At 49.4% G+C, this 13,619-nt stretch overlaps 1 protein-coding gene across 2 annotated transcripts in view; it reads left to right on the top strand.

The window, feature by feature from the left end:
* The window catches only part of SORCS1 (sortilin related VPS10 domain containing receptor 1), a 477,697-nt gene extending 465,061 nt beyond the window's left edge, over nucleotides 1-12,636 (top strand). Inside the window, exons 24-27 of one of the 2 annotated variants that reach the window (XM_075935516.2) lie at nucleotides 6,188-6,287; nucleotides 6,913-7,018; nucleotides 7,133-7,293; nucleotides 11,856-12,635. In XM_075935516.2, coding sequence (XP_075791631.2) covers nucleotides 6,188-6,287; nucleotides 6,913-7,018; nucleotides 7,133-7,293; nucleotides 11,856-11,920 — 432 coding nt within the window. In that variant the 3' untranslated portion in view covers nucleotides 11,921-12,635. Of the gene's footprint in view, nucleotides 1-6,187; nucleotides 6,288-6,912; nucleotides 7,019-7,132; nucleotides 7,294-11,855 lie in introns of both variants that reach the window. The other variant, XM_075935517.2, reaches the window with a different exon arrangement.
* The last annotated feature ends 983 nt before the right edge of the window (nucleotides 12,637-13,619 follow it).

Below are 13,619 nucleotides of genomic sequence, written 5' to 3' on the forward strand. Positions count from 1 at the left end.
AGAGCCACATGGACGTTGCAGCAGGGACAGCGGCTCAGGCTAACCACCTGGGCTCAGATCTAGGTGCTTTTTTCCTGCCTCAGTGAGGACAGTGGACTTGTCACGCACCGCAGCAAAAAAATGGAGCCAGGCCTGGCTCAAAAATGAGGGGTGGTCTTGGGACAGATGACAATTCTCCATGTTGCCTTTCCTCATCGATGTTTGAACAGCACAACAAAGACGTGCTGTAAGATCGCTCAAGCAAACTATGGCTCTGATCTGCATGGCAGGTAAGGACAAGTAAGGGCAAAACCGAGGGCTGGCAGCAATGTCTGAGGAGTCAAAGCCGACCCCTGCAGGATCCACATATCAAAAGCCTCTGTTTGGGGGACCTCTGGTTGGTTCATCCCCAGCTGCTGATGAAGACGATTACTATCACTGTGAGGGTGTGTCTAGACTACATGCCTCCGTCGACGGAGGCATGTAGATTAGACAGATCGGCAGAGGGAAATGAAGCCACGATTTAAATAATCGCGGCTTTATTTAAATTTAAATGGCTGCCCCACTCTGCCAATCAGCTGTTTGTTGGCAGAGCGGGTCAGTCTAGATGTTCCCCTGTCGACAGAAAACCTTTTTGTCGACCACCCCGTTATGCCTTGTGGGATGAGGTTTACCGGGGCGGTCGACAAAAGGGTTTTCTGTCGACAGGGGAACGTCTAGACTGACCCGCTCTGCCAACAAACAGCTGATCGGCAGAGTGGGGCAGCCATTTTAATTTAAATAAAGCCGCGATTATTTAAATCGCGGCTTCATTTCCCTCTGCCGATCTGTCTAATCTACATGCCTCCGTCGACGGAGGCATGTAGTCTAGACACACCTTCATTGTCAGTGGAGAAGAGGCTGCGGTTGGCTGCTCTCCTCGCTAGGGGCACTGCAGCTTCTGCATGTTGCCCGTCCGGCAGGAAGAAAGGTTCTTTTATCCAGGAATTCAGTGGTGTCCAATGTGTGTGGCAGGAATCGCCCAGCAGGACAAGTGGGGTTTTATTGTTTCTGGACTGGACTTGTGCCAGGCAACCACTCTGGAGCATTCTCATACCTGAGCTGATGTGTGCTGGGTTCTGATTCTTCTCCATCCTCTACCCGTATCACTGACTGAACCAGTGACGGGTGGCCCACGGGCCACATGTGGGTTCTATGTGTGGCCCGCAAGACAGTTGCCAATGCACCGGGTTGCCAGATTCCACTGGTTTCCATCTGCATCGTTGTTTTCCTACTGGTATTACTAAAGCGACACACACGTAAAGCACAGGCACATGATGGGAGGTGCGCGTTTATTGCACACGACATTGACTGTGAGAGCCGTGCACTCCATGCGTACCCAATGGAAGTGCGGCTACGGTTCAATCGGCACCCTCGGCAAATTCTAGCTATGCAAGCACAGTTAGCAAAACTACCCTATCCCGGGAGACCGCCTTGGTTACGACAGTCTTGCAGTTCACTGAGATGAAGAAGGCCACTTGTGTAGCTTGCTCACTAACCTAGATTGCCCACTGCTGGACCAACCCATTCCCTGCCAGCAACTCAATAGGCACGTTCTCCTCCTTGAGGCACCATTGCATGGCCAGAGTGGTTTCACATTACATGTGTCTTTACCTAGGTGGCCAAAAGGGCCTCTGCAGGCTGGATCTGGCCCTCCAAGTGGGTTGATGCAGCCCATGGAGGCCCTGCTGCTCCCCCACCTCCAGGCCAATTAGGGCCTGGGAACGTGGGGAAGTGCACAAAGTTTCCTCTGCCCTGCAAGGAGCATGTAGAGTTTAGAAGTGCGATGCACTCTTGGCAGGGCTGGAGGAGATGTCACACGCTCTCCCACTCCCGAGCGCTGATTGGCCTGGGGCAGAAGGGGGAGCATGCAAAGTCTCTTTCCACCGCCGGGGGTATGGGCGCCTAGGGGAAACCTCTGGGGGGAGGGACAAAAGCTTCACGCACTCCCCCACCCCCAAACCAGTCATGGTCTGTGGGTGGGGATACAGGGAAGTATCTTGGCCCCGTCCCTTCCACTTGAAGCCCCGTCCCTTCTGGAGCAGCTCAGGGCCACTTCAAAAATTTCTGAAGTGGCCTCTGGTAAAAAATTATGGCCCATCTCTGACCTAGAGTGAGACACGCCCTATTTCCCCAGCCTCCCTTACTTCTTAACAGTCCTGGGTGCTTTGCATCAGAAATAACAAGGATGGGTGTACTATGCTATTTCCTTCAGCTTGTGTGAAAACTATACCAGCGTCAATTTCTCCACACGCAAAGAACCACCTTACAGGGGTATGAGGATGGTTACCTGTGGCTGATTCTATGCCCATTCCTGCTACAAGCCATTAATGCCCATGGTTTTAGAGCATTTCCATCAGCATCTATCACTCCCTTTTGGGGGGGGGTGTCCCTCGTAGCTTCCAGCCTCTGAGTGCAAGTCTACTTGAGTGCTTCAAGACAGGTGTAATCTGTGCTTCATTTGCATCCTGTAGTACATCTCCTTTGCATGCTGTTTGGAGCTAAGCAAGTCAATCATATCCCTCACATCTGTGGATGAATCTCTATTAGCTAATGTAATTTATTCTTCCTCTTGATAGAAATATATTTACAACACATTCTGGTCCCACTAACAAGATTTAAAAAACAAAAATGAGATGTATTTTTTTAAAATAAAAAGCCCATTGTTGGTGGTTGCCAAATTGATATTGGACCAAGGGCACTGATTCAAGTGAGCAGTGGCCAAAATGAAATGTAGGCTCCAACAGTATTGACAAAAATCATGAAGAATGTTAAAAAAGAAAACCCGCCAAAGATGCATCTCAGCTCTTGATGAATGACAGTCGAGGAACACTTAATCACATCTCTGAAGCATTATTGAAATAACCTCCTTTGAGAAAAATAAGGAACACAACAAAGATGGGCTAAAAATGATGAGCATGTATGCCTCCCTGTCAATTTTCCATTCATCTTTGAAAAAGTAGAAAGATTTATTTAAACCAAATTAGATTCAATAGTGAGCACAAATGCAGCACCGTTCCTGAACTTCACTTGGCTGTCAAAACCCAACACTCTATGTTGGGTTATTTTCAAGTTTTCCAGTCACCTCTCTGCTTACCCCGGGCTCCATCCTCCGCCCATCTTGGTCTTGTTGATAGAGTGGAAAATTGTACCTTGGGAACTCATAGGATGGATGAAGTATCTACAGAAACTGAGGCTGTAAGCATCCAGACAGAACTTGGTGGAAAATGCTGTACATTATTTACGTATATAACAATGCCATTCTCTCTGCCCTGTCTATTGTGACAGACCTAAGCCAGCAGCCTGCCACACTCTGGGGGAAGGCAGGTATACAGGGCACTGGATAAGTGGTTTTCTCTTCCCAGGGTAAACTGCTAGAGCCTGCTGCCATAAAATGAAGGCAGGAGAACACCTGGGGTTAATTAACTAGATTGCTCCCTCAGGCAAGTCACTCAACACCTGCAGCCAATTACAGCCAGTGGAGTTGCTTTAAAAGGCCTCCCCTAGGTAAGGAGAGGGGGAAGACTAAGAGTGAGGGACCAGAAGAAGAAAGGGAGGAACAAGAAGAAACTGTGTGGGAGCTGAGAGCTGGTTAACAGGTACCAGAGGGAGACATTTTGAAAAGGTGGTTTGGGGAAGTGGACCAGGGAAAAACTATGGACTAGCCTGTGAGGAGTATGGCTCACTAAGCTATGGACCCTGCTTCCTGTAAAGAGAAAGGGCTTGTGTATAGTACCACAGCAAGTCTCTGAAGCTAATATTATCTGCCAGTAGCACGAATACCACAGGACACAGCCAGGACTTTGCCACACTATTTAGACCCTAAACTCTTCAGAATCTTTAAATAAAGATTTGGGTCAACGCCTGATTCTCCTGCTCTATGGACATTAATCCTGGTTGGGCTCCATCCCAGCAAAGTGGTGCTCGTATCCTGAAGTAGCATCTCTTCTTTGCCCTGTTCCCTGAATTGAGTAGAACCTGTGTCTGGTAGATCCCCATTGTCTTCAGCAGAATTACACGAGGGTTCATCATAAATGTTCATGTTATAAGGGCCTATCGTGATGCTCTTGGTCTGATCTCCTGCAAAGCACAGACCATTATATTTGACCTGATGATTTTTAGCCTTCGATTATTTCTGCATTGCTTGTGTTGAAACTGCAGGGCATTCATTTGCTACTTCTGGGTTGGTACTGCAAACATTTAAGCACAGGAGTGCCGTTACTCAATGAGTAGACTCTTTAGCCAGGGTCTACACTAGATCCAGCAGCTTGGCTTAAGGTATGCAAGTCCACCCAAGTATTCTACATAGCAGGAGTCGGCTTACTTTAAGCCAGTGGTCCCCAACGCAGTGCCTGCGGGAGTCATGGCACCCGCCAAGGCATTTAGGTACACCTGCCTAGTGACCAGGGCTGGCCTGAGCCATTCTTATGCCCTGGGCCCTGGGTGCATGGCGCATGCGCGGCCTCCGCCCCAGATGCATGGCGCATGCGCAGCCCCGCCCCGGGTGCGCAACACATGTATGGCCCTGCCCCCGCACTGCCTGGCAGCCCCAAAATGTTGGGGACCACTGCTTTAAGCCAACCTTGGTGGCATCACCACAGCAGGGCTATGTCTAGACTGCAAGCCTCTTTCGAAAGAGAGCGTCTAGACTGCACGGAGAAATTTCGAAAAAGCGGCTTGCTTTTTCGAAAGAAAGCATTCAGTGAGTCTGGATGCTCTCTTTTGAAGAAGCCCTATTTATATTGAAGAACGCCTTCTTTCGAAAGAGGAACTTTCGAAAGAAGGCGTTCTTCCTCGTAAATTGAGGTTTACCGCCATCGAAAGAAAAGAAAATTAATTTCGAAAGAACGCGGCTTGAGTCTGGACGCAGGGGAAGTTTTTTCGAAAAAAGGCTACTTTTTTCGAAAAAACCCCTGAGTCTGGACACAGCCCTAGAGACCAATGGAAGCAAATGCTCCCGTCAGCTTCCCTTACTCCTCAACAGAACAGGAGTACTGGCCACTGATGGAGCATCCTCTGAGTGCGATTTAGCGAGTCTTAACTAGACTCACAAAAATGAATGCTGGAAGACTGATCATGGCAGCATCAATCTTCCGTGGCGTGAAGACACGGCCTTTGATGTCAATAGGCCTACCTCAGTGAGTAAAGTTACTCATGGAACGTGTCAATCTCAGTAGCTACTAGTAGCATATAAACATCTATATCACCTTGCTAGCTGTACCTAGCTACTGTACAGTAAGTCCCTGATGACTCACATTTTGAACTTACTTTTCCTATGTCAAATCTCTGCTTTGTAGAGGGCCCTGTTTCCACTATAGTAGCAGTTCCCAACTGCCAGTCCATTGGCTGGCGGGGCCGCACAGAGAGTGGCTGCCCCAGCTGGAGGGACCAAGCCCCTGGTGAAGGGAAGTTGTCCTGGCTGACAGGGCCAAGCGCCACATGGAGAGTGGCTGCCCTGGCCGGTGGGAACAAGCTCCATGTGGAGAGCACCTGCCCCAACCATCAAGGCCAAGTGCATGTGATGGGTGGCTGCCACTGCGATCCAGTTCTCCTCCCTCCCTGCTTTAAAAATACTGAAATGCTGGAACTTACATTCATACATGAATAAGTGAAATTGAAGCAAATGTGCTGGTTTAAGCTACTTAATATGAATCACCACAGACAACTTTTTACCCAAACTGGATTACTTGGAAATCTTTAACTCTTTACAGCGGTTTGTGTGGGAAACCTTGGCTTCTCTTTGACTGGGTGGTTATCTTGCGTTATCTCACATGCAGCTCTTAGAAGCTCAAAGAATCTTCATTAAGGAGTGAAATGATTAGTATTCCACCTGGAGGAATATTTCTATTCTACCACAAATGTTTGGCTCTCTCATCTTATAACAATAAGGCTTCTCCAAAAATGTGTGAAATCCAGAACTATCCTGCATATATTGTGTACATATAGAAGCATTGCAAAATAACATGTGATCCCTTAAAATTGCCACGTGGAATATGCAAACATGCAAATTAATTACCATAACGGATATGCAAATATTTCAGTGCCGGTCTGCCAGTGAGTTTGAATGAGTTTGCCGGTCCTCGGTATGAAAAAGGTTGGGAATCGCCATTTTATAGCCAGCAATTGTCTAAAGTGACTTTACTAACCTTTTCCCCCCTGTTTCTTCCAGATTTCAGAAATATTGATCCACAAACTGAACCAAAATGTTGTCCAGTTTGAGTTGAAACCCAGTGTTCGTGTCCTGGTCCATGCTGCCCATTTAACTGCAGGTCAGTGGTAATCCCTTCAAAATCTGGTTGAGTAGCAAAATCTGTTGTAAGTCCCTGGTTAGCAGCACAGTGGGATCTGCCAGGCATTCCTCTTGGCATGTGGTATATTTGTAGTGAGCACTCTTAACGACAGTGAAGGGCATACCTTACAGTGTCGCCCATGCCTACGTTTCTGCATCAAACCCCCCCTACATGTGATGAGTGACAGACATGGCAAATGCATCCAATGCCCAGCTTCATCCAGATAACAACACACATAGCACCATGCCCATGCATTAGTCTGGCTGCAGTATTTTTTTTACTCCAATAAAATGCAGCTGAAACATCCCTCTCCAACCATTCATGTTTCCCATGACGATCAGTGGCCTTGTAGAGTGGGTCTGTACCTCAGGGTGGAACAGAACTCTACAGGAAGCCATAGGAATACCTACACATCACAGAGCCCCTTGCCTTTTGGAAGTGATCCGTACACTGAATGGGGATGTACCTTGGAGACACCACGGAGCAATAATTAGACAGGTGTCACTACAAAGAAACGGCTGGGGCGGGGTGGCCGCACCATATCTGCGTAGAGTTATTTCCAGTCCGTGCTCTGTAGATATTCTAAAGATCTCCTCTCTTGTAGCTCCCCTGGTGGACCTCACGCCCAGTCACAGTGGTTCGGCCATGCTGATGCTGCTCTCGGTGGTGTTTGTGGGATTAGCCGTTTTTGTAATTTACAAGTTCAAAAGGTACGACCCCCCCCCACCCCACCCCCTTGGTCGTCTACGGACTCAGGTCTAAAAAGGATGACGTGACGTGATCCGTAGCGTACACGGCAATGATGGTTTCTGTTAATGTTTTAGGAAGATTCCGGGCATTAATGTTTATGCACAGATGCAGAATGAGAAAGATCAAGAGATGGTCAGTCCAGTCAGTCAAAGGGAAAGCATGCCTAATGTCCCTCAAAGTGAACTGATGAGCCCTGAGCAACTAGTAGATGACAAGTTGGATACCCGGCCCATAGGTAAATAACTTCCAGCCGCCAACAGCTGGTGAAATTCTGAGTTCTAATTGGCTAGACTTATTCTGAAACTTCCCACCACCCCTCCCAAAGCGCTCTCCCCTCTACTTCTGTGTTAACATCTCTAAAAGGCACCAACTAACTCCTCTTCCTCCTTTGATGAGAGAGAAATTAACCCCCGGAGTCTTTGCCCCATGTCGTTTTCTGTGCAGTCCCTTCTCCTCCTGCAAAACTTCGTATTCCTGTCATGACTAACGTGTGCTGTCAAAGAAGTGCCATCTAGTTTCTGGCACCTATGTGATTATGAGGCAAATGCTCAAAAGAAGGTGTTCTTTTTTCCAGCCTGTGGGGGCTGGTGGGAGGCTTGGTAAGTACAGCTTAAAAGCTCAGCCTGAAAGGATGCATTTGGTACCATGGTCCGTGAGGTGCTCCTAACTGCAGAGCAAACAGTGAAACCACCCCAACCAGGGGAGCCATGGATCTCTGTATTGGGCAGCAGGGTTTGCCTTCAAGCCAGCGTCTCTCAGAGGAGGAATAAACAGCAGCGCTTGTTGACCAGGAACATTGGGAATGTACAAACGGGGTTTATTAGAACCATAGTAACCACAGTACCACTTCCCAGTTTCTCTGGTGCGATCCCTATTAATTTCAAGGCAGTAGAAATCAGCACCTACAGAAAATACCTCCTTTCTTTCACAACACTGAGGGGACGACGCAAGACCTGTCTACATTCCTGGGAAGATCAACACTGTGGCGGTCGATCTTCCAGTGTCTGATTTAGCCGGTCTAGTGGGGACATGCTAAATCTAATACTCAGGGCACCCACATCGATGCCGGTACTCATCAAGTAAGGGAAATTGATGGGAGCATCTCTCATGTCGACCTCCCACAGTGAGGATGGTGCCCCAGCTCGGCTTAGGGTACGTTGACTCCAGCTACATTATTTGCGTGGCTGGAATTGCATACCTTAACCCGACCTTCCCCCATCGTGTAGACGTGTCCCCGGTATGTGCTCAAATCCATCCCTGCCCAGCAAAATACTTACGCGCATGCTTATCTTTGTGTTTACATTTCACTGGGGCTATAAAGACCTAGGGCCATTCTTAAGTACTTTGCTAGACTGGGGGTCTGGAGACATGTGAGAAAAATTTAAATTGAACTCTACCCTTAGCTGGTCTGTGAGATTGTCAAGCCACTGTTGAATCCGGCTTCTGCGCCTTGTGGTATGTGACTTGTAAAAAGTGACAATCCTGCCATCCCTCACCAGGGGAGTAGACCCACCGAGGTCACTGGGTTCCTTGCATGAAGAAGAAGAACTTCTGTGCCTAAGAGCTAGAGAATGGGGACCATTTTTAGGAGGAGGGCACATCCATTTTTAGCTGCCTGGCCTTGAGCACAGATGAGTTATGTTTTATCAGTCTGGACCTGGCTTTGGGCCACTTCAGAGGGCCAACAGGAATTTAAAACTGACCTGATGCACCAGCTGAGGATTTGCCTAGGCTACATCTACACAGGCATGATCTTGCACAAAAACTCTTTACCCCAGAGTTTTTGCATTAAAGTAGTTGTGTAAGAGAGCATCTACACCGGCATGTGCTTTTGCACAAGAGCATCCTTGCCAGTGTAGATGCTCTCTTGCACAAGAAAGCTCTGATGGCTATTTTAACCATCGGGCTTTCTTGTGCAAGAAATTCATGTTGCCTGTCTGTACTGGCCTCTTGCACAAGAACAAGTGCACAAAAGGGCTTATTCCTGAGCGGGAGCGTCAGAGTTCTGGTGCAAGAAGCCCTGATTTCATACAGTAGAACGTCAGTTTACTTGCGCAAGAACACGTGGGCAGTGTAGACAGGCAGCAAGTTTTTGAGCAAGAGCGGCCACTTTTGCGCAAGATCGTGCCAGTGTGGACACAGCCCTAGTGTCTGGGAGTTTTCCTTTGGAGTAGGCCTCACCCCATCGAGATTAAGGATGAGAGGGAAATTAGGCCCAAGAGGCGTGATCTGGGAGCTGGCTCACTTCAGGGTAGTACCCGGACTGCTCCACCTTGTGCTGGGGGCCAGTTTGACTTTCTAGAAGTCTCCAGGATCAAGAAAGAGGAACAAGCCAGCTGGGGGTTCCCTTTAAAGTATTACTAGGGAGCAGTGGGAGCAGCTGTACAACTTTACTAGGGCTGGCTATGGCAGTGTGTCTCTATGTCAGAATTTTCCATTGGCTCTTTCCCAGCTCCATCTCGGGCTGTTGGCTGCTGAATAATGACCACGTCAGAGATGCATCGCCATGGCTACGCTACCAATCAGGAAGTGTGCCTTCCAGCTTCGGTAGACACACTGGACCTAGCTCTGGTTGAGCAAGCGTGCTAACAGATAGCAGCAGGGCCACTGTGGCACCGGCATCAGTCAAGCTACCCCCATGAGCCTCAAACCCATGGGATGAGGCAGGCTTGGTTTCGAGCAGCTAGCCTGAGCCATTCCCAGTGGCACAAGAGCTGCACAGCTATTTTTCATGTGCCAGCTGGAGAAGAGCTAAAGTTCACCTCCCAGACCAACCCAAAAAGAGTGTCAGTGAGAAGAGCAAGGAAGTTATCTTGGAGCTCTGTGGCGACATGGAAAGATCTGGACTTGTGTGTGAGGAGACCACAACACACAAAGAACCAGGAGGAAAACTGGGGTAGAGGCAGGCCCTTCATCCTCTTTTTTGGTTTGCGCTCCCTGGCACGGAGGTGAAACCAGGTGGTTTGGTTGGATATTAGACGGGGAAGCCATTTTGAAGAGCTCACGTTGTGAAGTACTGGAATGTCTGGTACTCTGGGAAGGCAGCAGTGGCCGCCCAGCTGCCTGAACCCAACAGTTATATTCCTCTGGTATGCACATAAGCACTGCGCTCGACAGCTGCCTAACCCTGCGGGCACCTGCAGTCCCTAAGCACTGACCTTGCTGCCCTTCACAGTCTCTCAGGCATCCATTTCTCAGTGGGCAGGCATGCAGAAAGTTCTGCCCCCATCCAGCAGCTCAGTGCCTAACTCTCTCCTAAGCCCCAGCAAGATTCACAGACATGGCCTCCCCCCACCTCTCTCGCCTTCGAAGCCCATCCAGTAGCTGTGCACTGAGCTTGCCTAAAGCCACACAAAATGGCTGGAGGAGGTGGCATTCCACACCCCTCCCCCAGTAATGTGTGGCCTAGTGCTTAGATCAGCCCTCATGGGCCTGACCCGTGTTCAGTTCATCCCCTGGGCCCGATGTGCAGCAGGGACGTGAACTTGGGTCTGCCACCAGAATGTCCCCGCCCCGGTGCAATTGTGTGCAGGTCTGTCTCCTTTCTTCTTCGGATATGTGGCGTGGGGCAAACTGGGTGGGTTAGCGTACTGCCTTGGGAGGGCCAGCTTCCCCTCCCTATGAACATTTAACGAGTTGTACGCAGTAGAACCGCTCTGACAGGCGCCACCAGGAGCCCCTTGGTTCACAAGGCCGTGTCGCCCGGGGTAAGGACTCTCTGCAGGGAGGTGGGAGACTTCTGGTGCACATCAGGAAGCAGTGGGGGGGGGGGGGGGGAATTGAACCTGGCTCTCCCGTACTTGAGGAAGGGTGCACTAATCACAGTCTAGAGCTCATATGGGGGGGGGGGGGGGCACGACCTCCTTGGTTTTTCTTAAAAAAGGACTAATCTGCCATAGGCGCCTCACTGCAGGAACACATTCACAGCTGAGATTGGTCATGGCCATGAATTAGATATGCAAGTGCCCTTGAAGGGCAGGTTTGGGACACACCCCTTTCCTCAGCATTTCCTATTGGCTAGCTTGGGAGGCTGAGTGTGCTGGCTTTGGGGAAATAAGTACCGAGGTGCATAATGTAAGGTATCGCCTTTTGTTAATCTCATTCTCTCCCTTGTGAGTCCCATGCAATAGCCCTGGGTCTTTCTGGAGATCAGCATTGTTTTTCGAGGGGGGCCCGGTTCTTTTGAGGAAACAATGCACTGGACATAAGAATGGCCACACTGGGTCAGGCCCAAGGTCCATCTAGCCCAGAGAACGGGACAGGTCATCACTAAGTGATCCACCCCCTCTTGGCCGACAGACGTTAGACGCGTAACAGAGACGTAATGGGCTGTTTCTCATTTGTATTGGGTTTGTGTTGAAACAGTTCCCCCCTCCCTCCCACTTGCCCATGGAGACTAACCTTTGTGCTCCGTGCCTTTCGGAAATCCAGAGGCTGGGGTAGTTCGGTTTTACGCCGCCACAACTTACTGCAGCAAACCCTTCTTTTGCAAAGGCAAATTGGACAGTGGGCTACCAAAGTCGCCGGCACCTTTCCAGAGCAGATGCCATAGAAACACACATCACCCCATCCTTTCTTCCCTTCTCTTGAGTATGGGTGAACCCTCTTGGTCAAAAAGAAGAACAAGCCATCCCATTCAACCTGCTAAGTGGCAGGAGAACGTTTCTGGAAAGAATGTATCAGGCTGGATCAATCCAGTCCTAACACCAAACAGAGAGACGTCGTAACATCTTCCGTTCTTGAGAAATGCTCGGTCAGCTAACGGTTGCTTTTGTCTTGTTTTTTTCTTTGCCGCAGGAAGTATTTCCATAGCTGCTGAGCCTCGAAGCACAAAAGACATCCCTACCTATGTAAATGTTTGAACCAAGGACACCAGGACTTGTGTACATAGCTATAGATATATATATATATATATACATACAAAGAAAAACTCACTGCATTCGGACTTTGTAATTCTTCAGACGACAAAAAGGTTTTTAGCTTTAATCCTGTGCATGTGGAGATTATACCCAGACCGTGGTTGGACTTGCAGTGTACAGTGTACAGGGGCTCTCTTTTAATAGGGGGCAAATTAAATCACCTTCCCCCTCTTCCACAGTTCACTTCCCTCTCTTTTCTGATCAAGCTCTTATTTGTAGGAAATTCATGATGATCGTGGCCAGCAATGTGCATGGGGTCTTTTTGAGGGCGATGGGGTGGGAGGGATAACAGTATTTGGCTGCAGACTGAACTGTTTTTTTAGCACTACAGCAGAGCTACCCCCGGCAAATGGTCCTGAGGCACCCCACGATACACAGGCATCGACATGGCAGTGTGTCTGGGCTGGTATGCTTTTTGTCTTCCTTTGGCCTTTCACTGTTTCCGTCTGACTGTGGGACGGCTTGTGGCACCCAGGAGCACAGCCAGGAATCAGCACAGGTTCCCCCGAAGCTGCAAAGTCAGGGGATTGCGAAAGACGGGTCAGCCCATTCACACCAAGGCACCTGCCCCAAGTGGCAGGAGGCAGAGGCAGACCCCCTCCCCTGCCACAGCCCAAGCCTTAGGGTATGTCTACACTACCACCCTAGTTCGAACTAGGGTGGTTAATGTAGGCAACCGAAGTTGCAAATGGAGCCTGGGATTTGAATTTCCCGGGCTTCATTTGCATCTTGCCGGGCGCCGCCATTTTAAAATCCCGGCTAGTTCGGACTCCGTGCCCGCGGCTACATGCGGCACGGACTAGGTAGTTTGGATTAGGCTTCCTATTCTGAACTACCTGTACTCCTTGTGGAACAGGAATAGGAAGCCTAATCTGAACTACCTAGTCCGTGCCGCGTGTAGCCGCGGGCACGGAGTCCGAACTATCCGGGATTTAAAAATGGCGGAGCCCGGCAAGATGCAAATGAAGCCCGGGAAATTCAAATCCCGGGCTTCATTTGCAACTTCGGTTGCCTACATTAACCACCCTAGTTTGAACTAGGGTGGTAGTGTAGACATACCCTTAGAAACATGGCATGATTTGGGATGAACTCTTGCTGTCCATTGTCCTTCATGCTTTGGCCTCTCTCTATCCATTCTGGCCTTCATTCTCCACAGTCCTGCCCTGTGGCAGCATTTAGACCAGTTTGCAGTAGGGATACGAGGCTGCCTGATGGTCGTTTCATGGCCACTTTGCATGGTCTAAATTGCTGCACAAGAACAGGCATGGCCAACGTGGATTCAGATGCACACACACACACACACAGATGCTGCACATACACACTCTTTGTCCTTCAGCAGCATGCAGTCCCTGCTTCTGGAGCAAGGTTTGGCTCTGTCGCATAGCCCAGGATCCCAGCCTTGACCCCGTTGTTACCTGTGGGGGTCGCGCTATGGCCGAGTGTGGGCCTACCAGCCTTTCCTCTCCATACACAGCACTCCCAGGCTACATCTAGATTGCATCCCTTCAAATTAGATGTATCACAATTGCTAATGAAGCGGGGATTTAAATCTCCTCTGCTTCATTAGCATAAAAATGTCTGCCGCTTTTTTTCGGCTCGGAGCTTTGCTGGAAAAAAGCTCCACTCTAGACGTGGATCTTTC

Source organism: Pelodiscus sinensis, chromosome 8, assembly GCF_052426305.1.
Source record: "Pelodiscus sinensis isolate ZL-2025 chromosome 8, ASM5242630v1, whole genome shotgun sequence".
Taxonomy (NCBI): Eukaryota; Metazoa; Chordata; order Testudines; family Trionychidae; genus Pelodiscus; species Pelodiscus sinensis.